General features: G+C 38.4%; 2 protein-coding genes across 3 annotated transcripts in view; both read left to right on the top strand.

Annotated features, from left to right (window-relative positions):
• LOC106097686 (Fc receptor-like protein 5) overlaps positions 1-8,854 on the top strand; it is a 111,090-nt gene extending 102,236 nt beyond the window's left edge. The window contains exons 7-17 of the mRNA XM_025904940.1: positions 3,190-3,453; positions 3,576-3,854; positions 4,726-5,004; positions 5,279-5,386; positions 5,515-5,530; positions 5,620-5,705; positions 5,859-5,909; positions 7,267-7,326; positions 7,557-7,616; positions 7,770-7,835; positions 7,972-8,854. Coding sequence (XP_025760725.1) covers positions 3,190-3,453; positions 3,576-3,854; positions 4,726-5,004; positions 5,279-5,386; positions 5,515-5,530; positions 5,620-5,705; positions 5,859-5,909; positions 7,267-7,326; positions 7,557-7,616; positions 7,770-7,835; positions 7,972-7,976 — 1,274 coding nt within the window. The 3' untranslated portion in view covers positions 7,977-8,854. The remainder of the gene's footprint in view (positions 1-3,189; positions 3,454-3,575; positions 3,855-4,725; positions 5,005-5,278; positions 5,387-5,514; positions 5,531-5,619; positions 5,706-5,858; positions 5,910-7,266; positions 7,327-7,556; positions 7,617-7,769; positions 7,836-7,971) is intronic.
• LOC102076086 (low affinity immunoglobulin gamma Fc region receptor II) overlaps positions 1-20,718 on the top strand; it is a 120,097-nt gene that overhangs the window by 68,004 nt on the left and 31,375 nt on the right. The window contains exons 2-3 of one of the 2 annotated variants that reach the window (XM_025904946.1): positions 1,913-1,948; positions 2,153-2,419. The exons of the other annotated variant lie outside the window; for it this stretch is intronic. Coding sequence (XP_025760731.1) covers positions 1,913-1,948; positions 2,153-2,419 — 303 coding nt within the window. The remainder of the gene's footprint in view (positions 1-1,912; positions 1,949-2,152; positions 2,420-20,718) is intronic. 2 annotated transcript variants of the gene reach the window in all.

Below are 20,718 nucleotides of genomic sequence, written 5' to 3'. Positions count from 1 at the left end.
CTTCAAAGAGCAGCTCTCCTCACAGCTATTTATTCCCATGACAGTTACAGTTTACACAATACAACACAACACAAGCACCTCCCACCGTAGAACCCCCTTGGTTACAAAAGACAAGGCACTATGTGTGTGTATGTGTGTGCACGTGTATGCATGTGCAAGAGCTTGTGTGTATGTGTATGTGAGAATGTGTGTGTGTGTGTGTTTGTGTGAACTCCTGCTCACCAAAAGGGTCATAAAAGCAGGAAGCTTACAACACAAGAAACAGATCTTTCAGATAGGATGAATCTACAATAAAACCTCCCCCAGCACCAGAGTGGCTGGAGAGGTGGTCCGAGACAAAGGAATGTCTTTGATCCTACTGCTTGAACTAAGACTTTACAAATTTAAGAAACAAAATGACAACATTTAACAATCTGACTTAACACAAACACTAGAAAATAAACCAGAAACTGAAAACTAGGAATTGACTTGGAACAGGGAGCAAAGAAACACACAGTATTATGAGGGTACAACATGGCAAATGACAGACAGAAACACAGGACTTAAATACACAGGCAGGAAAATGAGAAGATGGGGAACAGGTGGCAACACAGTCGGGACAAATCAGACCTAACGAGAAAAGGGAAGCAAAACGAGACATACTGCACACAGCACATGGACTATCAAAATAAAAGAGGAAACACACGACAGGCACAGAGGCACAACCTTGACACTGAACATAAGGAACACAGAGCACAGGGACAGGAGAGACAAACTGCGACATGAGACACGACTGACTGGGGAACAAGAAAATAAACATGAAGACAGAACTAAACCTACACTAAACATGAGGGGCACAGAAACAAAACCCAAGAACTAGAAATCACAAAACAAAGAACAACTAAAGCTAGAAGTAGAGAACCATAAACCAAAAGACTAGTAATGATAAACCATGATGAAACCAAAGATTAATAATAACACAGAACACAAAACACTGGGTCACCGGCTCAGGACCGTGACATTAGTCCCCCATCAGTGAGAATTTGATTTATTTTACATCTTAATATAAAATGTAACCAATCATAGTAGACACTGTTAAAACCCCAAATGTTTTTTATGAGATATTTGAGTGTCTAAGGAGTTTCTTGAAGACATTTCACCTCTCATCCGAGAGGAAATTTAATTCAGTTCTAGAAAAAAAAGATGGAGAGTCGCAGGAATTTAACCCCTGTGGTGGCATCTCTTGCTGTCGGCACCTTCAATGCAGTTTTGAGATCCCTTCCCAGGAGCGTTAACTCCCTCTCATCTTGTGTCAGGTGACCTCAATACGCCACATGATAGGGTGAGGCAAGGTTGGTGTTACATTATAAATTTCTATTTGTACTCTGTCCTTTTGTTACATCTCCCCCTGTCCCTCCTCTCTTGTTTTTTTCTCCTGCTTGTCCTGCCTTAGACCTTGTCATACAACAATAGTACTACATAATGTAATAATTTTAAATAACACAAAAAGAAATGAATAAATAAACAGATAAACCCTGAACAAGAGGAGCCTGTAGAAAATTTATAGAGCTGATCTTGGAAAAAGAAAATGTATTTGGCACAACAGTGCATTCAGATCAAAGATCTGATTCTGCAGAAGCTGCCAGACAGGATTGAAAAAAATAAATAAATGGAAACCTCTGGTGATAATGGCCCACACTGTTATTTATACCTTGGCAACTCACACAGTGTTTTAAAACTGAAGAAGCTTCTTGAAAGAGCGGTTAAAAATCTTCAAGGAACTTAAAGAGGTCCAGTCGCTTTCTTACCGAGCTCTTTGGACATTCAAATATGGCATAAGTAGATTACCATGACCTGGATGATTGACAACCTACACAGACATATTTGAGTGTTGCTACTTTGATAATGTCTGAAGTTTCTGTCTTTATTGTAGTGCTCTGTACGCTCCTCTGCACTGGACATGCTCAAGGTGACTGAACAGTTTTGACTTTTTTGCTTTGTTTTTTTATTTTCCATCTTAACTACTGTTTTAGTCTTAATTACTTTACATTTTTGTTTTTAATTATTTATTTATCACTATATTTTTAACTCTATGAATATACACACAGGTTGTGCCTTGAATGGCACAGAAAGTGTTTCAGGTTGTTAACTTTGTGGTTGTGTTGGATTCTAGATGCTGTGCTAACTATTGAACCCAGCTGGTCCAGTTTTTTCATTGGAGAGTCTGTTACCTTCAAATGTGACATGAAAAAAGGAAAAGACACTGACTGGTATTACCAAATCAAGAAGGATGGTCAAGAATTTGTCCCCTACGACTCAAACAAGGACTACAAATTACAAATGATATCTACATATGACAGTGGTGAATATCAGTGTTCTGGTGAGAAGAAGCTCTCACGTGATACAAAGATCAGTAATACTGTCTCTGTAACTGTATTAGGTAAGTCTTCAGTGACCGACAGCATAAATGTTTGATCCCTGTTCAAATACTCAACTGAATTATAAAATATAGTACTTTTAATTAAATTTGTCAAAATGTCATTGCAACTTGAACTTTAACCAGGACCACAGTACCCGTTACTTTGTTCACAGTAAAGTCAGTGCTACAATACTCACAGACTCTGAAATTTGCCATTAGTACGTGTGTGAGTTTTAACAACAGTGTCAATCATGGATGAAATTAAATGTAATTACATTTCTAAAAGAAAATAAGAAACATGAAAAGCTTCATAAAGTTTAAAGTGATGATGTTTCTGTTATCTAAACCAACTAACCAACATTAGTTTACATTCAGGGCCAGAGAATGGACAAACATTTAGACTACGGTTATTTAGAGATCAGCAAATATTAATATAAATATAAACTGTATTGTTTTTTAATCTTCTTATGTTGTTATAATGACAACAAAAATATTTATCTTTATTCCTCTTTCATAATAGATAATACCAAGGCCATACTGACAGCAGATACAACAATCATTGTGTTTCCTTCAACAGTGAACTGTATTAGTTTACATTCAGTGTGACTTCCTCAGGCCAGAGAATGGACAAATATTTATGCTGTGTTTATTAACACAGCATAAATGATGTGTTATATATTTTAGTTTATATTTTTATCCTATAAAAATATAAACTGTTTTGTATTTCAGTGTTCTTATGTGATTATAATGAATCACACATATTTTTTTTTCTTCCTCTTTCATAACAGCAGATAAACCCAGGGCCACACTGACAGCAGGAACAACAATCATACCAGTAGGGGGCAGTGTGACACTGACCTGCTCTGTGCAGAGCTCTGATGGATGGAAATATGAGTGGTTCAGACGAACCCAAAGAACCTCTGAAGGTAAAATCAGAGATCAAGAAAACAGAGATATCAGAGTATCTCAAGGAGGAATCTACAGCTGCAGAGGAACAAGAGGAAACCCAGTTTATTACACTGATATAAGTGATGATGTCACCATTGAGAAAACCAGTGAGTTCAGTCATTTAGTTTGAAATATACATTCACTCATGATTATCAAACATACAATGTTAAGTTTTCTGTGTTGATTTCATGTTTCTATTTGTATCTCAACTGTTAATATGTGTAAACAGTTTCCAATAAAGTTGTTGTAAAACAACAACCCAACTGGCCTCAGATATTCAGAGGTGAGACGATCACTCTGACATGTGAGGTGCAGGAAGGAGGTGAAACCCCTGAGTGGGAGTATGAATGGAGAGGACCCAGGACACCCACACAGTGGACACACAATAATGATGTGACATTCAGAGTTTCTGAGTCCAGCAGTGGAGACTACATGTGTAAGAGTCGACGCAGAGATGACTCATATTCTTCAACAGAGTGGAGTGAAGCCTTCACATTGTCAGTATCAAGTAAGTCATGTTTGTTGTGTGATCTCCATTTGACAAATGTCATAATGGTCAGCACAGGATGAATTCAATGGTCTACAAAGCATGGTACATTCAGATTCAGATTCAGAAGACTTTATCCATCCCCAACGGGCAATTAAGAGAGACTGACGTTGCCGACCGTACATACCCCACAAACATCACATTGGGGAGACAGGTCAGGCTAGGTAGCTGGCCTGTCAGCTGCTCGAGCAGCGACCGGAACTGAACAATGAAAAAATGCACAACATCAGGAAAGACAAGGAGAAAATAACTCCCCCCAGACTGAGCTCCAACAGGGAGATCAGTTTGAGAACAGAAAAAAAACCAAAAACACCTCAGCGCATAGCACATGAAAAAACTCTTAATACACCATAGAACACATGACAAGCAACAGGGATGGGTAAAAGGTGAGAGAAAGCGAGTGTAGACAGGGCATCCGGGCCTGCAGCATATGCGCTGGTCTCCTTTGATCCACCGTCTGCATCGTGAGGGGAAAAGCATCGAAGGTGTTTGGAAGGGAAGGGGGGATGAGTGTATATCTGCATGTCTATATGTCTATGTATGTATATATATATACATATATATATATATATATATATATATATATATATATATATATATATATATATATATATATATATATATATATATATATATACATATATATATATATATTTATATATATGTATGTATGTACAGTATATACTGGAAATGTAAGGACATTTAAGAAAATTTAAGAGGTGGTATACAAGAAGTAAAATGCAGGCATACGACACCAGGGCAGTGTGATCTTGACCTCTGTTTTGGGTTTAATATATGTTTTCTTTCTGTCTTTTTCTAAACTGAACTGCAGATAAACCAAAGGCCAAACTGAGAGCTGATAACACAGCTGTTCCAGTAGGGGGCAGTGTGACCCTGACCTGCTCTGTGAACCCATCATCATCATCTGGATGGAAATACTACTATTACAGAGATGAGAACTCCTCTGAAGCCCTGACCACACAAGATGCAGTTTTCCACTCAAATGGACAAATCAGTGTCTCACAGGAAGGACTCTACAGGTGCAGAGGAGGAAGAGGAAACCCAGTTTACTACACAGAGGACAGCCAGTCAGTCAGGATTGGGAAAACTGGTGAGTTTTTTCTGAACATGAACAAACAAACATGACTTTTATGAATCTACAACATATCCGGCTTCAGATATATAGAGCAGAGGAGATCATTATACTTCAGGTAAATAATCACCAGAGAGCAGGATGGTGTAAAACAAGTGCAATCTTTTCACTTTTTATTTAGGAATAGTGATATTGTAAATAGTACTATATTTTAGGTTTTAAAATGTTCCCATGTAAATTATGTGGATAAATCTGTATAAATACATCTAATTAAAACCAGTTATTATTACAGCAGCACCTGAGCCTGAAAGCTCTTCATTTCTCACTCCTTTGATTGTTGGACTCGTTTGTGGAGTTTTACTGATTCTTCTTCTGCTGCTGTTGTGTCGCTTCAAACAGGGTGAGACCATTATCTGAACTGAATATGATGTAAATAATAAAATTCACAGATGTATCCTGAACGCTCCGTGTACTGTTACTGCACCAGAACAATTTACTATATAACACTGACATTTTCTTTTCTTCCAGATTCATTCTTTACCAGGTTGGTTCAAATCTCCCCTCTCCAGTACTAGAACTACATCCTGTGTTTCTTATTAAATCTACAGTTTTACTACTGTTTTGTTCTACCAGGACTCGGAGCACAAATCAGAGCTCTGCAATGAACCACATGATCAAGGATGAAGGTCAACACAGTCGACATGCTTCTACTGTCCAAGGTCAGCCTGATCCATGACAAGTTGTATTGTTGTTGCTTTATTCATTAATTTATTTACTGACAGATTTTATCTGTTTCTAGTTTGATTTAGAATATAATCAAATCCATTCAAAAGAATTTCAATTACTAATCTATCATTGGCTTGTTTTTGTAGGTGATGCTTGTGTTTATGAATCAATCAAAGACCACGATGACACACAAAATGGTAAAGTAGATACAGTAGCACAGAAGTATGTAGACTGTGATTATTTATGTTTAAACATGGAAGTTTAGGAAATAAGTTGCACAGCACACAGATAAGAAAAAAAAAGAAGTTGGACACTTGGTCCTTCTGGTGTAACACAGGGTCAGTTCAACTTTAAGACCAGTCTGTCCTACAAAACGTAAACCACTGTGAATCTGTTTTATGAATCTGTCTCATTCCTCTTGACTGATTGTTATCTAGTTTTGTTTTTTGCTGGTGTTCCTGTTACTACTGGTAGTATGAGATGGTACAGTACCTCCAGTCCAGGTAGACCAGCTCGTTCAGGACGACACATTTAGTGCCCTCTCAGAAAAGTGCTGTGACATACTAGGAGATGATCTGTAACACAAGGAGAGCTGAGCATCTGAGCCATAAGGACTTTAACCAAGCAGCATGTGCATGTTTCTGGTCAAACTGTAAGAAGGAGACTCTCTATTTATAACCTGAGGGCCTAACATCCTTAACTAATACCACAGCCCAGCAACGTGCCACTCAGGTGGACAGTAGCACAAAGGAAAACTAGAGAAAAATCAGTCAGGAGGGATCAGGAGAGAGCGATGACCTGTGGCCACCACCTGTACAAACACTTATTTTTTGGCAGTTGCCTTGTTGTTGCCTCTCCAGTGCACCTCTTGTCACTTTGATTTGCACCAAAGCAGTTAAAACGGATTCAGACGGATTTATGTTTCCTAATCAGACAAACTGATATCCTTGATGTTTATCTCACTCTGTGTTATGTCGGTTTGAGCTGGGTTTTTTTCTCTTAATAATAATAAATGTTGCCTTTTCTTTTTTATATGTTGGTATAGTTCAATAAAATTACTTTGTTCTTCCCTCTGTACTATGTAGCATGTAGGTATGTAGACATGTAATAAACATGATCATATTATTGTAATTGTAATATTTTAACCTACAAGCCTTGCAGATAATTGATTTCAATCCTGTTACAGAAATAGGAGAATAGAAAAAACATGTGAGGAGTCTGTTGATTAGACCAGATTATTGTTTTCAAAGGACATAAATGGTATGAGCTACACTCCCTCACTGGAATGTAGATTCTGACAGAGATGGAGGAAAAGTGAAGAGTGATCCTTAAGGTTTGGATTTGAGCTCAGTGGAAGGGTCGTGCTGAGCAGGGATGAAGGAGGGTTGAGCTGATGTGAAACTGAGTTGAAGGCTAACAGGTTTTAATAGCAAAGGATTTTGAACATGACAGAAACGCCTCATCTTTAATAGACCTTCAATAGGTTTATGTGATCAGTGTGGTGTCGACTGACAGAGATCAGTTTATCCTGATCATCTGTCCGTCCTCTTTCAGATGACAGTGTGTTGTATGCACAGGTCTCCCAAGATAGAGCTAAAACCAAGAAAGACAACGGTGAGTAAAGTAATAAGATACGTAATTTTTTTTTCTTGTTTTTTATGCATCAAGCAATCCTTATTGATTACACCATTACTTCATCATTTTAAGAGGGTAGTGATGATATCAGTTACATAAATACATAAATATCCCTCACTGGATTGTAGAGTCACTGACTTTAATGACCAGGGGTGGAGGAGGGTTGAACTGAGGCTTTTTATCCTGATCATCTGTCCATCTTCTTTTAGATGACAGCCTGTTGTACACACAGGTCTATCACAATAAAGCGAAACCGAAGAGACACAAAGGTAAGTAAAGTAATTAAATAAGTACCGTATTTCATGCTTGCTCCGAGTTTTAATTATTTTTACACAAGAAGGAAAAGTTGTAAAAATAAATCAAGTTGTCACTTTGAACAAGGAGGCAGTAACAATGACATTTGACAAATCATTTCTTTGCAGGGAAACCAGCTCCTGCAGCAGCTGATGAAACAGTTTATTCTGAAGTTAAATCACAAACAGCTCTGGGTAACTGTGCAGGAATAAAATAGCTTACATGTTGTGATTTGTTGCTGTAATGATGAACTCAAATAACTTTTAAAGGAAGTAAATTTAGTTCTAAATCACCTTTAACGACTGAATTATGCTGCACCGTTTCTTTCAGATTAATAGCAAGATCTGCAAAACCAACTGGATCAGTGACAAAACTGAGTTTCACTTGAATTTAAGAGATCGTTGGAGAAATTGAGATTATGCACTGTTTTATATAATAAAGTAAAATTAAAAAAATCTTTCATCATAATAGCCCAAGTGATAAGCTGGCTTTGAGACCAGGATGCTTTGCACACATGAACATTCATTGAACTGCAAGTGTTGTTACATGTTCACTGCTAAATAAATAAATAAATAAAAATACAAATAAACAACATCTTGAAATCAAAATAATCAACCTACAGGGGGCTGAATTTTGATACACATCAAAGTGAACAAAAAAAATGATGCAGACCATTTTGTCAAAATTTCATTGCACCAACTCAAAATTCTACTGAGTAGTCAGTTTGTCCTCCATGGGCTTGTATGCGTTCCTGACAATGTTGGAGCATACTCCGCAAGAGATGATAGTGTCCTGGGGATCTCCTCCCAGATCTGAACCAGGGCATCTGAGCTCCTGGACAGTCTGAGCTGCATCCTGGCAGCTTCAGATGGAGAGAAGCATAATGTCCCAGTTGGATTTTGGTCAGGCAAGTGTGGGGGCCAGTCAGTGGTATCAATTCCTTAATCCTCCAATAACTGCCTGCATACTCTCAACACATGAGGCTTTGCATTGTCATACCACGAGGAACCCAGGACCCGCAGCACAATAGGGTCTGACAGTGGGTGACAAACTCTTGAGACTGTGCTAGCAAACCTGGCAATTGCATGCATTGAACTGGCATCCTAGAGAAGCTAGACTGCCTGTACAACCTCTGTAGCATCCAGGGATTGTTTCATCTCGTCCTACCAGTAACGATGATCACTCTAGCCAAATGTAAAACTAGTGAAAAAGACAGATAGAAAAGATGAGAAAGGAAAAAAATGTCAGTGACCTCTAGTTGTAAAATGATTCGTGATTTGGGATGCACCTTTTGTGAACTGCATGTTTTGCTACTTCACAGAGCAGAGATGTTTAAGTGGCGTGATGCTTTACTCTAATTAAAAGTAATTCTTTTAATTTTTTTGAGCAGTGCATATTTACAGATGTTCTCTGCTGCTGCAGAGCGGCAATTGTATTATATAGATATGTTTCCTGTAAGAGAAATGATCAGTTTGTATGAACTTCATATATTGTTACATCTACAGTCTTGTTAGATGTAACAATATATGAAGTTAGTTGTTTGCACCCTTGTACTTGTTTTTGCACTTCATTGCTCCAGATAGATCTAATTCACACATGACTGTTACCATGCACAGGTTTTATTTTCTGTCAGTGTCAGACTTAGTTCTTCCTCTCAGCTGTTACCAGGTGCTTGTTGTTTATTGCAAGGTGTTTAACTTACAAAATAAAGCATTTTGAGGCGACTGTTATTGTGAATTGTTGTTAAAAAAACAAAACTGATTTAAATTGACTCAAATGCTTGTGATCTAAACCAGCAAAGGAAGTAAAGTGATATCAGATCATAGCTTAGGGTGGGGAATATTCATAAACCCCACAGCTGTACATGGAAAGAAAAGGACAGAAATGATAACTTTATGTACAGTCTGACTACAGGATTTACTCTGTTAAAGATAGGAGCCTATATACCTCTGATATCGATATTCAGAGGTAACCAACAAATAATTGTATTTCTGATCAGAAGGTTGGTGGTTTGATCTCTGCCTCCCCCAATCTGCATGCTAAATATCTGAGGGTAAGATACTAACCCCAAATTGCAATGTGTGTGAAAGTTAGCTAGAAAGCACGTAAAGGAATTGGTGTGAATGCGTAAATGTGGCATGCTATATAAAGTGCTTTGAGTGCTTTGGGAGAGTAAAAAGTGTATAACAGATTTCACATCATTTAATAATAATAACTTTACAGTCTTGCAACTATTGATACCTTAATGTTGATCAAGGTACTTGTTCTTTAGACACACTCAGTGATACATTATTTATTTATTTATTTGTTTATTTGTTCAGTTTCAGACAAAAATACATCATTTGGTATTTTCCTGTAAATATACAAAGATTGTCTCATTCTTGGATTTAAAACAAGGAGAAGGATTGTGAAACCGTTTAGACAGCAGATATGATGAATCAAAGGTAATATATAAAAAGACTAATAATTGCAGTACATCAATTTAAAATCATAATAATAAATTAAATGTTGACTGTCTTCTCAGCTTACAAGTAAACACCCAATAAGTTAGTCACGCCTCTAACTGAAGTAGAGGCGTGACTTCTGTTTTCAATAAATTTCATGTAAAAGACCTTTGATTATTTTATCACTTCTTATTTGGCTTCTCTGTGAAATCCTGTTCTGTCTGTGCAACCACAAAATGCTCAGTGTGAGTCTTCTACTCATTCATCCATTTTCTGTGGGTCAAAATTTCCCAGTTCTTGGGTCACAGAGGGGCTAGAACCTCTTCCATATGCCATAAGTTCAAGGCATGGTGTACCCTGATCTGGTCACCAGTCTATCACAGGGACAACAGAGAAAGAAGGAGACACCTCTTGCTGTTGTTCTCTGACATGAAGACCTTGTCTTCTGTGTAGGTCCATGGTAACATGTTCTGCCAGAAACCAAACAGTCTGCCTGTCATGGTCCCTGAGTTTCTCTCACGATGGCCTTTTGCCTCTTTCTCTCTCTCTCCTGTTGGTGCTTGTCTGTGTGTGTTCGTGGAGGTGTTACCTTTCTACAGAGGTAGCTCCACTCAATGTCTCTGCCTTCTCACTGGCTGCTAACCTGTAGGGGATCAGCTGATCATACTCACGTGCAGCTCATTGCTCATCAAGCCGACTATTTCAGACTTACAGAAGCAGACACTCAGTTGTTGCCATATTATTGTGTCAGTGAGGCACGTGCTCAGCCTCTGTCTTGTATGATTTTCTGTTTCTCTTTACGTTGGAATAATCAGTCTGTCTGTGCAAATCTCTCTGTGTCTATCGAGCCCTGTGAGATTAAACCAACAGCGTGTGTTTACCTTTGGAAATACTTTCACCGCCTCTCCCAAATCTCTAATGCATTCACCAGCTGCTTTGCCTCTGTTTTATAAACCTGTTATAAACCTGTTACATATTTCCCAGTGCTCTGTGAGTGGGTTTATCATTCTGCTTTTCCCTTTTCGAGGTAAAACAAACAAACAAATAAAAACACTGTCAGAGATTAACAGATCTTGCGACCTGAGTAAAGTGCTATCATCACACTGCATAGTTGTGAGTGAATTGTCAGTGGTGACCAACAAATAAGTGTTAATAACTTTCAGCTTCAAATATAACAGCATTTTAAAATACATATGCATCAGAAACATGTACGTAATGAAATTGAAGAAATTAATGTTGATGAGAGTCGTCATCACAAACAAATTACTACACACTGAGGTAGAACTCCAGGCTTTGCGGCCTGAGGTTTTTTTTTTTATATTGTATTCCTATGTTGTTGTATTTTGAGTTTTGTATTTGCTCACTTGTAGCTTTTTTTTTTTAACTCAGTTTTTATTATAATTTACAACATTGCAAGTTGTACTTGTCAATGTTCACAAGTAGGACAGTTACAGGAACCGCAATGCAGAAATACAGATTAAAGTAAGAACTGCAATTAGGAAACACAAAACAAAACTGGGAAGCAAAACAAAACTGGGAAGCAAAACAAAACTGGGAATCAAAACAAAACCCAAGCAAGCAAACAAACAAACAACAACAAAAACAATACAAAAATAAAACAAAAACTTTATGTAATATTAAATAACATGTGACAATCTTAGCCATAAATGAACAAAACGAAACAGACCTATGCTAAATTATTGAAAGCATGTATGTAAAGCATGTAAGCATGTAAAGCATGTAAAGCATGTATGGGTCGCCAACGCTCAGTAAACAATTCTCTCTGAATCCGCAGAGCATATGTTATTTCCTCCATCTGGTAAATTTCTCTTACTTTATCAATCCACATATTATATGAAGGTGGGTCAAGATTCAACCATTTAATAGTAATACACTTTAGTGCTGCTGTAAGCAAGACTCTTAAGAGATACTTTTTATTGTTTCCCGCAAAACCATTTGGTAATACTCCTAAAATGGCTAGCTGTTGGTCTTTTGTTAATGGTTGTTGAAAAACTGTCTTGAGAACTTGTCATTCCAAAATGAACAGATTTTTGGGCATGACCAGAATATATGTGAGTGGGTTCCTAAATAAGTACCACAATTTCGCCAGCAGGTGTCAGGATTTGTAGGCTTCATTTTGGCAATTATCTCTGGGGTTCTAAAATATCTCATGACCACCTTCCATTTAAATTCTCTCCACAGTCCAGAATTAGTCACAACATGGGTTTCACCAAACACCTCTTCCCAGGTGTCCTCTGAAATTTGAGTGCCAGTCTCAGCTTCCCACCTTGCCTTAATATCCAAAGTTGCACTTGTGTTGAAACTCATCAATGCGTTATAAAAATTGCTGATTAATTTTGGGGAGGAATTACTTTGAAATATTTTTAGAAATATTTCCTCAATGGGTGAGGGCTCCAAAACTTGCCTCCATTCTTTATGTTTTGTCAAAAAACTTCTTAGCTGCAGAAATCTAAAAAAGTCAGAAGAAGGAAGCTGAAACTGACCTCTCAGCTGTTCAAATGAGCTCAGGTGTCCATTCCTCACAACATGACAAAGTTTATGAAGCCCGTTATTTGACCATGCTCTGAAGCCAGAGTCTTCCACAATAGGAGAAAAACCCTGCAGGGAGGAAAGGCTTGATAAAATTGAAATTTCTTTTGGAAGACTAAATGATTGTTTGATTCTACGCCAAATCTTTAGTGTGACCCTTGTCCATTCCCCCATATGCAAGTTTTTAATTGAAATGTTAGAAAAAAGCAGGGATTCCAATGATCTTTCGCACATTGTCTTCTCAATGTTTAGCCACTGAGTTTCAGACAAATCCTGCACCCATACAGTCAGGGGTCTCATCTAAGCTGCCCAGAAATAATATTTCAGATTTGGAACAGCCAATCCCCCCTGCAGTTTTGACAGTTTTAATGTTTGGAACTTGATCCTTGGGCGTTTGCCTTGCCATATAAATTTGGAAAAAAGTTTATCTAAATTATCAAATGTAGAGTTGGGAATGTTAATAGGCAGCATTTGAAAAAGGTATAGAAGTCTTGGCAATACATTCATACGTATACTCTCGATCCGACCCAAGAAAGACAGAGGCAGGACTGTCCATCTCTCTAGATCTTTTTTTATTTTTGCAACTATAACTTCATAATTTACTTTATACAAGTCTGATAATGAGTGAGGAATTTGAATTCCTAAATACTTGATACCTTCGTTTGGCCATTTAAAGCCACATTGCTCCTTGAATGTTTGTGAAATGTTTCCTTCTATATCCATAGCCAATGTTTTGTCAATATTAACTTTGTAACCAGAGAGGTAACCGTATGTACTAATAATTTCTTTTAAATGAGGTACACTGACTGCAGGATTTGAAATGTATAAAAGTACATCGTCTGCATAGATGGACAATTTATGCTGTTCTCCATTAATTGAAAGGCCCTGAATTTTATGTTCATCTCCATAGTGCCTTCCTGCAATGAACCCCGTTTGATCTGGATTTATGACATGTGTAATGATTTTACTAACTCTTTTGGCTAAAATCGTGGTGAGAATGCGCAAATCAGTATTAAGTAATGAAATTGGCCTATATGATTGACAATTTGTGGGGTCCTTGCCCTCTTTATGGATTACGACAATTGTAGCATCGTTCCAGGACGGCGCCATAGTCCCAGTCTGCAGAGCGCAGTGGTAAGCTTTCAGTAATAAGGGTGCGACTTTGTCCTTAAGTTTTTTATAGAATTCGTTAATAAAACCATCAGGGCCAGGACTTTTTTTAGTTTTAAGGTTTGAAATCACCTGTAAAATTTCTTGTTCTCGAATTGGTTCATCTAACTCCTTTGCTACAGATTCTGGCAGTGTTTTTAAATTGATCTTTTCTAAGAAATCAGATAGTGTATTGTCATCTTTACATGTATCTGAATTTTTATATAATGACTCGAAAAAGTTGGCAAAGCAACTTGCAATTTGATTTGGTTTAGTAATTAGGGTTTGATCTGACTTCAACTTTTGGACCATATTACAAGTTTGCTGTTTCCTGAGTCTTATTGCCAGCAATCTACTAGCCCTACTACCCTGTTCATAGTACTTTTGCTTAATGAATCTTAAATTGCCCTCAATTTTTTTCGTTTATTAAACTATTAAGCTCGCTACGTAACACTTTAAGATCAGAAAGCAAATTGGCTGTCTGTGCTTTTTTGTGTTGTTGCTCTAGGTGTTTTATTTTGGCCTCCAATTCACACTGCCTAGCCTCTTTTCTTTTTTTCCTGGCACTTGCAAATGATATTATGCGACCTCTAATGTATGCCTTGGCGCAATCCCAGAAAGTTAAAGGCGATATCTCCGGAGTTGTATTCAACTCCAAGTAAGTATTTAGTTCAGTATGTATGAACTCACAAAACTGGCTATCATTTAGGAGTGAGGCATTTAATCGCCAAAGTTTTAGTTTTGGTGTCAATCCTAAGTCCCATGAGAGTGATAACGGTGCATGGTCAGATAGTGTAATTGGTAAAATTTCAATAGTGTCAATTCTATGCTCTTCTGTTTTAGAGGTAAAAAAGAAATCTATCCTGGAATAGGATGCATGTCTATGCGAGTAAAAAGTATAATCTCTGACTCTAGGAAACCTATTTCTCCAGACATCAATTAGTCCCAGTTCAGTTGTTAAATGTTTTAGAGCTTTGCTCATTTGTGACGCATGGCTTTTAGAACTTGGTTGTTTATTGTTTATAAGGTGACAAGACACAATTAAAATCCCCTCCAAGCAATAAAACACCAGAACACTTTTGAAGCTCTAGATTAGAAATTGTATGTATGAAATTTGGCTCATCCTCATTAGGGGCGTAGATATTGATGAGGGAAACCAGTACTCCATCAATAGAGCCATTGACCATAATGTACCTTCCATGTGGGTCTCTATGAGTGGGGTGAAGTTTATCTGTCTGTGTACTAGGATAGCAACACCTCTTTTCCTGCCAGATTTGTGAGATGAATAAAACACTTGTTGTGCCCACGACCTTTTTAGCTTGTCATGCTCAACGTCAGATAAATGCGTCTCCTGCAAAAAAGCTATATGACAATTGAAACTTTTTAACTGGCCTAGAATTTTTTTCCTTTTAATAGGGCTGTGGAGGCCATTGATATCATAACTTATGACTTTAAGCAAATCTATCTTGACTGTTTCGGGTTAAGTTTGAAAGATATCTGAGAGGCACAAATAATTTTGAACTCCATGATGACCCAAGGTTTTGTTTAGCATAGGGCAATACAAAAAGAACCATCAAACCAACAAACCAGAAACTAATATATAAACCACTTTGTACAAGCTTTTTACCCATCAAATGATCCCCGGGAGAACAAGGGACCTGAACGGGGGTAACAACAGCAGGACAGAAAGTCAAAGGGACCCCGAGTGCAGCTAACTCAAGTTTAAATGTCTTCATATGGAATGATGAACTGAAGTTTGAGGAAAATTGCTGGGCGAGCAGTCTCAGTACCACTAATAATTCTCAGTGCTGTCTGCTAAAACAATATTGGGACTCAGGCCCTGCACAACGTAGTTACGACCAGGCACAGTGATGTAGCTTACTGACATAGAGAACTCTGAGTTACCTTCCACCTTGGGACAGAGGATAAGACAGTCATTGTTCACCATCTGCTGGAGAGAGTATATTTTCCTTGACATAATCCATGGCTTTGGCAGCATCCACAAACTCCTTTTTAACGTTCTTGTAAGAGACACGGAATCTGGCAGGGTACAGGATGCCAAAGCTGACTCCCGGTCTATCATGGAGTATCTTTCTCACGTCAGTGAAAGCCGCCCTGGCTTTCGCCACGCTGGCCATGTAGTCGGGGAATATGGCGATTGGGTTTCCTTTGAAGTGTAATTTTCCTCTGCGCACTCTCCTGAGGATGTCCGCCGCGTCTCCTTCGCTGTTTAATTTAGCAATGATAGGGCGTGGAATATCCCCGGGTCTCCGTTGAGTCAGGCTACGATGAGATCTTTCCACGCGGACTTCTCTGTCAAGCTGAAACACCTCTTTGAGAAGCCCAGAGACCGCCGCCGGAGAGCTGGAACCCTGGGTTTCAGTCACACCGATAATCCGGATGTTTCCCCTTCTCATACGTCCCTCGAGGTCTTCACATTTGTGTTTAAGGGCTTTCACCTCTTTTGTGAGGGACTCCATCGTGTCTTGTACAGCCACCATTTCGTCAGACCAATTCGACAGACCCGCTTCGACAGATTTTACGTTAGCTCTCACCTGGTCCAGCTCGGCTCGAATAGCGGTAGTGTTGCTATTGATTTCTGCCTTCACATCTTGGATATCCCTTTTCAACGAATCAAAGCTGTCAGCCAGAGCAGACCTGACTTCCTGCTGGATGATGGCGGCGATATCTTGTCGGAAAGAGGTAAGAATATCCGTCTTGAGGTCTGCCACATGCACTTTAGCTATCGGTGCCGACTTCGGTGTTTGGCTAGCGGTGTTGTCACAACTTTTGCCCGCGGCTGCACTGGTCTTAGCTGTCGACGAAGCCTCGTATTTGTATTTCCGCAGATTTGCCGCCATAAAAGCTACTTTCTTGGATTTATATCCATAGGAACTTTGTTTAAAAGTTTAAGATTGTCTTTGAGAGCAGATTGGTAACTTAAGTGCCTATTTTTGATGCAATTTAAGCTGGAATGTGCAGAGGCTCTGAAAAAAGCGTGTTCACTCCATCACGCTCGCTAGCGCCCCCCTCACTTGTAGCTTTTATTACTGGTTAGTTTAAATGAATTTATATTCTTAACACTTCCTAGTTTGAGTGATCTGGGTTCTCTTCCTGGTTATACTTTGTTATATTCCATTACTCATTTTCAGTCATCTTGCTTAAGTATGTATTAATTTCTTCTGTATCAATTTTTGATGATTGGATCAGTGTTGGTTCCTGTTTTATTTTGCTATGGTCTTGTCTGTTGTGCCTAATTATTCCTGATTTGCTCCTGTTGTGTTTCCCACCTGTTTCTCTCACTTTGTTAGTTTGTGTGTATCTATTGTTTGAGTTGCGACTTGTCCTAATACTCATTTTGTCCCTCAAGCTGAGCCCTATGTGTTTTCTCTAGTACTTTCTAAGTTCCTCATTTCTGCTTTCCCTGATTTTTTAGGCCAATGTGACTTTAAATATGTGTGGTCAGGCTGTGTTGTAAAACAGACAAACAGGAAAATATTTTTCTCAGCTTTAAATGAGACCACATTCATCTCATGTAATGCAATGGTGCAGCTTAGAACAACAGAAGCTACTACAGTAATCCTTTTCACAGTTTGAACTATGTCTCTGTTTAGCAGTCATCAGAATGAATGATAAAATGCTGTCTTTATAGTGCATTAAGTGTCATTTAAAGCACCAATGTCATTAGAAGTAGGTATTTTAACTACAAATATTTATCTATGTCATGTATTATTCTTCTTTTCCTTAACAGTTAACACTGCATATGTTACAGCTGTACTTTTCTAACCTGTATTCATCTGCTACTGTGTATGACATTTAATTTTGAACATTAAATGTGGTATTTTTATTCTTTGTTTGCTAAACGTAATTGATGCAGTCATCACTGCACTGCATGCACTATGTTGCTTAATTTGTGTTTCAGAACTTTGACCACAGAATGAGTTTCTGTGACAAACCTGCTACATAATGGTAACTATGATGTTTCATTTGCTCTTCTGTTTTTCTGTTCTAAGTATCTTTGTTGTAGTCTTTAGATGTAAAGCCCTTTATTCCTCCATCTTGCAGACAGTAACTCTTTTCCAACGTTTTTCTTCTTCCTCATTTCTAAAAAAAACCACAACAGCGGACTTTTTATTCAAAACCACAGGAGTGTCAGATGCTGTAATACTTTTATAAACCCTGTTGATCTTTAACTGCATGGCATGTTTAATTTCACACCTTTCCTGATCAATTATAAATATATAAAGAAGTTTGCTGGTGTTGGTGGTGTAGAAGGTCTGATGTGATGTCAAAACTCTGATCTAGCAACACATTAGAAGGTGTAAAAACGAAGTTGAGTCCTGCTAATTATGGTTAATCATAGTTATAATTATATATAAATATAGTTACAATTTAGTTTCAGAAGCAGGGATCATATATAATGTCAGCTCTGCATACTGTCCACAGTAAAACAGGAAGTGTCAGCAGTTAAAAATAAGATCTGTCATCAGTGTGCTCATGTAGGGCTAAAAGAGAAGTAGCAGTGAAGGGCTGAACACAGAAAACAAGGTTGTAGAAAGCCTCTACTCCCATAATCAGGTGAAACATTATTATTTTCTCACATTCTCTGTTTCTCACTTTGTTTCAGTGTTTCTGTTGTCAGTAGCAGTGACAGACTTTCAGCACTCAGTGTGAGGATGGGGCTCACTGTGCTCAGTGCGCTGTCTTTATTCTGTGAGTATAAGTAACTTTCTTTATTTGCCTGATAAAGACTAAACTATACTGAGTGCCAAATGTTTGTCCAACTATTGCTGCTAATGCTAAAATTCTATTCATTAAAAAGGCTTTTATTTGCGACATGTGACCGCTGATGATTGAGAGAAATGTGAATCTTTCTTACAGTGCTGAATATTACCCTCTGCTGTGGAGACGCTCAAGGTAACTGAACAGCTTTCTTCCTTTTATATTGTTCTGTGGATTGATGAGTAAATAACAGCTTTTCTTTATTTATGCTCATTTTTTACACATTTTTTGTGTTGTAAATATATTAAGCATTGCTGTAAAGTGAGAAATCGTCCTCTTCATTAAAACCAAATCTTGTCTGAACTTTTTCTGTGTATTTATGTTCATGTTGGATTTTAGATGCTGAGCTGAGCCTTAAACCAAACACGTCCCATTTATTTGCTGGAGAGTCTGTAACCTTCATCTGTGACATGAGAGAGGGAAATGCCACTGACTGGTTTTACAAATTCAACTGGAATGATCAAGAAATGGTCCACTTCACTAAAAGTAGCTCCTACTCACTTTACCTGACAGCAGAGCTGAGTGGGAATTATCAATGTATTGGTCGCCACAATGGCTCAACAACTTTTACAAAACGGAGTAATAACCTGACTCTGTCCATATCAGGTAAGCTACTGTATCATATTTATTAGGCTTTCATTCTCCAGTAGCACAGCTGTGTTAAATGTGCAACTCCAGCATCAAAGTTTCAATTTATGTTATTCCAAAGTTTCTGTTTTGTATTTTTCTTTTATTCTTGTTGATGTAATGATCTCTGCACAGCAGGGCGTGGAGAGTAACATTAAGCAGAAATTTCTTGCTAGGTTACAGATAAGATAAGATGGCCTTTATTAGTCCCACAGGTGGGAAATTTGTTTTGTTACAGCAAAAGTGCAAAGTTATGTAGCAGAAATTAGAAAACACTGGAATGCAATAAAATACAATAAAATAAAATAAAATACTATATACAATAGAATAAAATAGAATAGAATAATATATACAATAGAATAAAATAGAAATACAAATACTATATACAACTGAGTAGGAAAATACAAAAACACAACTTCGTCAGAAGAAGAATTGCACGTATAGCAGTCTTATTGCACATGTGTGGGTTTGTGTGTTTGATCAGCTGCAAAAGTCTTTATTGTGGAGTCTGACAGCAGTGGGGAGGAAAGACCTGCGAAATCTCTCCGTCCCACACCGTGGGTGCCGCAGTCTCCCACTGAAGGAGCTGCTCAGTGCTGTCACAGTCTCATGCATGGGGTGGGAGATGTTGTCCAACAGGGATGACAGCTTAGCCACCATTCTCCTGTCACTCACCACCTCCACTGGGTCCAGAGGGCATCCTAGAACAGAGCTGGCCCTTCGGATCAGCCTGTTCAGTCTCTTCCTGTCCCCAGCAGAGATGCTGCCCCCCCAGCAGACCACACCATAAAAGATGGCTGAGGCCACCACAGAGTCATAGAAGGTCTTCAGGAGTGGGCCCTCCACTCCAAACGACCTGAGTCTCCGAAGCAGGTACAGCCTGCTCTGCCCTTTCCTGTAGAGGGCGTCTGAGTTATGAGTCCAGTCCAGTTTGTTGTTCAGATGAACACCAAGGTACCTGTAGCTGTCCACAGCCTCGATGTCCATACCTTGGATGTTCAGTGGTTGCAGTGGAGGATGTTTGTGCCTGCGGAGGTCTACCACCAGTTCCTTGGTTTTACTGGCGTTGATCTGGAGGTACTCAGATTACAAACTCAGAGTCGACCTGTTAAGGCTGCAAATGTAGCAGGAAGTAAATAGATAAAGTAAGATGATGCTTTTAGCTGAGCATTGTGACAACTGGTGAAGATGACACCAAATTAGGAAGCTGTTATGACATGCATAGGTTCTTTCTCTTCAGCACCCTCTGCTGGTCATAGTGGGAATACTCACAAGCTTATATTTTGGAGGGGTTTTTCTGTGTTCCTGTGGGTAGAGGAAACAGGAAGCTGGTCGCTTGTTAGCCTGCAGAATATGCTGTTTGTCGCCTTAGATGCTCTTTAAAACATTTCTGCCTTGGAGAGTTATTGCTTGTGAGTATTAATGTACAACATGTTTACAAGTTCATTTGGTTCATTTCTATTACAGAGATTTGTTTAGAAACCAATTTCATCTGTTATGTTTATCTTTGAGGAAGCTAAACTTG

Source organism: Oreochromis niloticus, unplaced genomic scaffold (genome assembly GCF_001858045.2).
Source record: "Oreochromis niloticus isolate F11D_XX unplaced genomic scaffold, O_niloticus_UMD_NMBU tig00007810_pilon, whole genome shotgun sequence".
Lineage (NCBI taxonomy): Eukaryota > Metazoa > Chordata > Actinopteri > Cichliformes > Cichlidae > Oreochromis > Oreochromis niloticus.
Note: the sequence above shows the minus strand (reverse complement) of the source record. Positions and strands in the feature narration are given on the sequence as shown.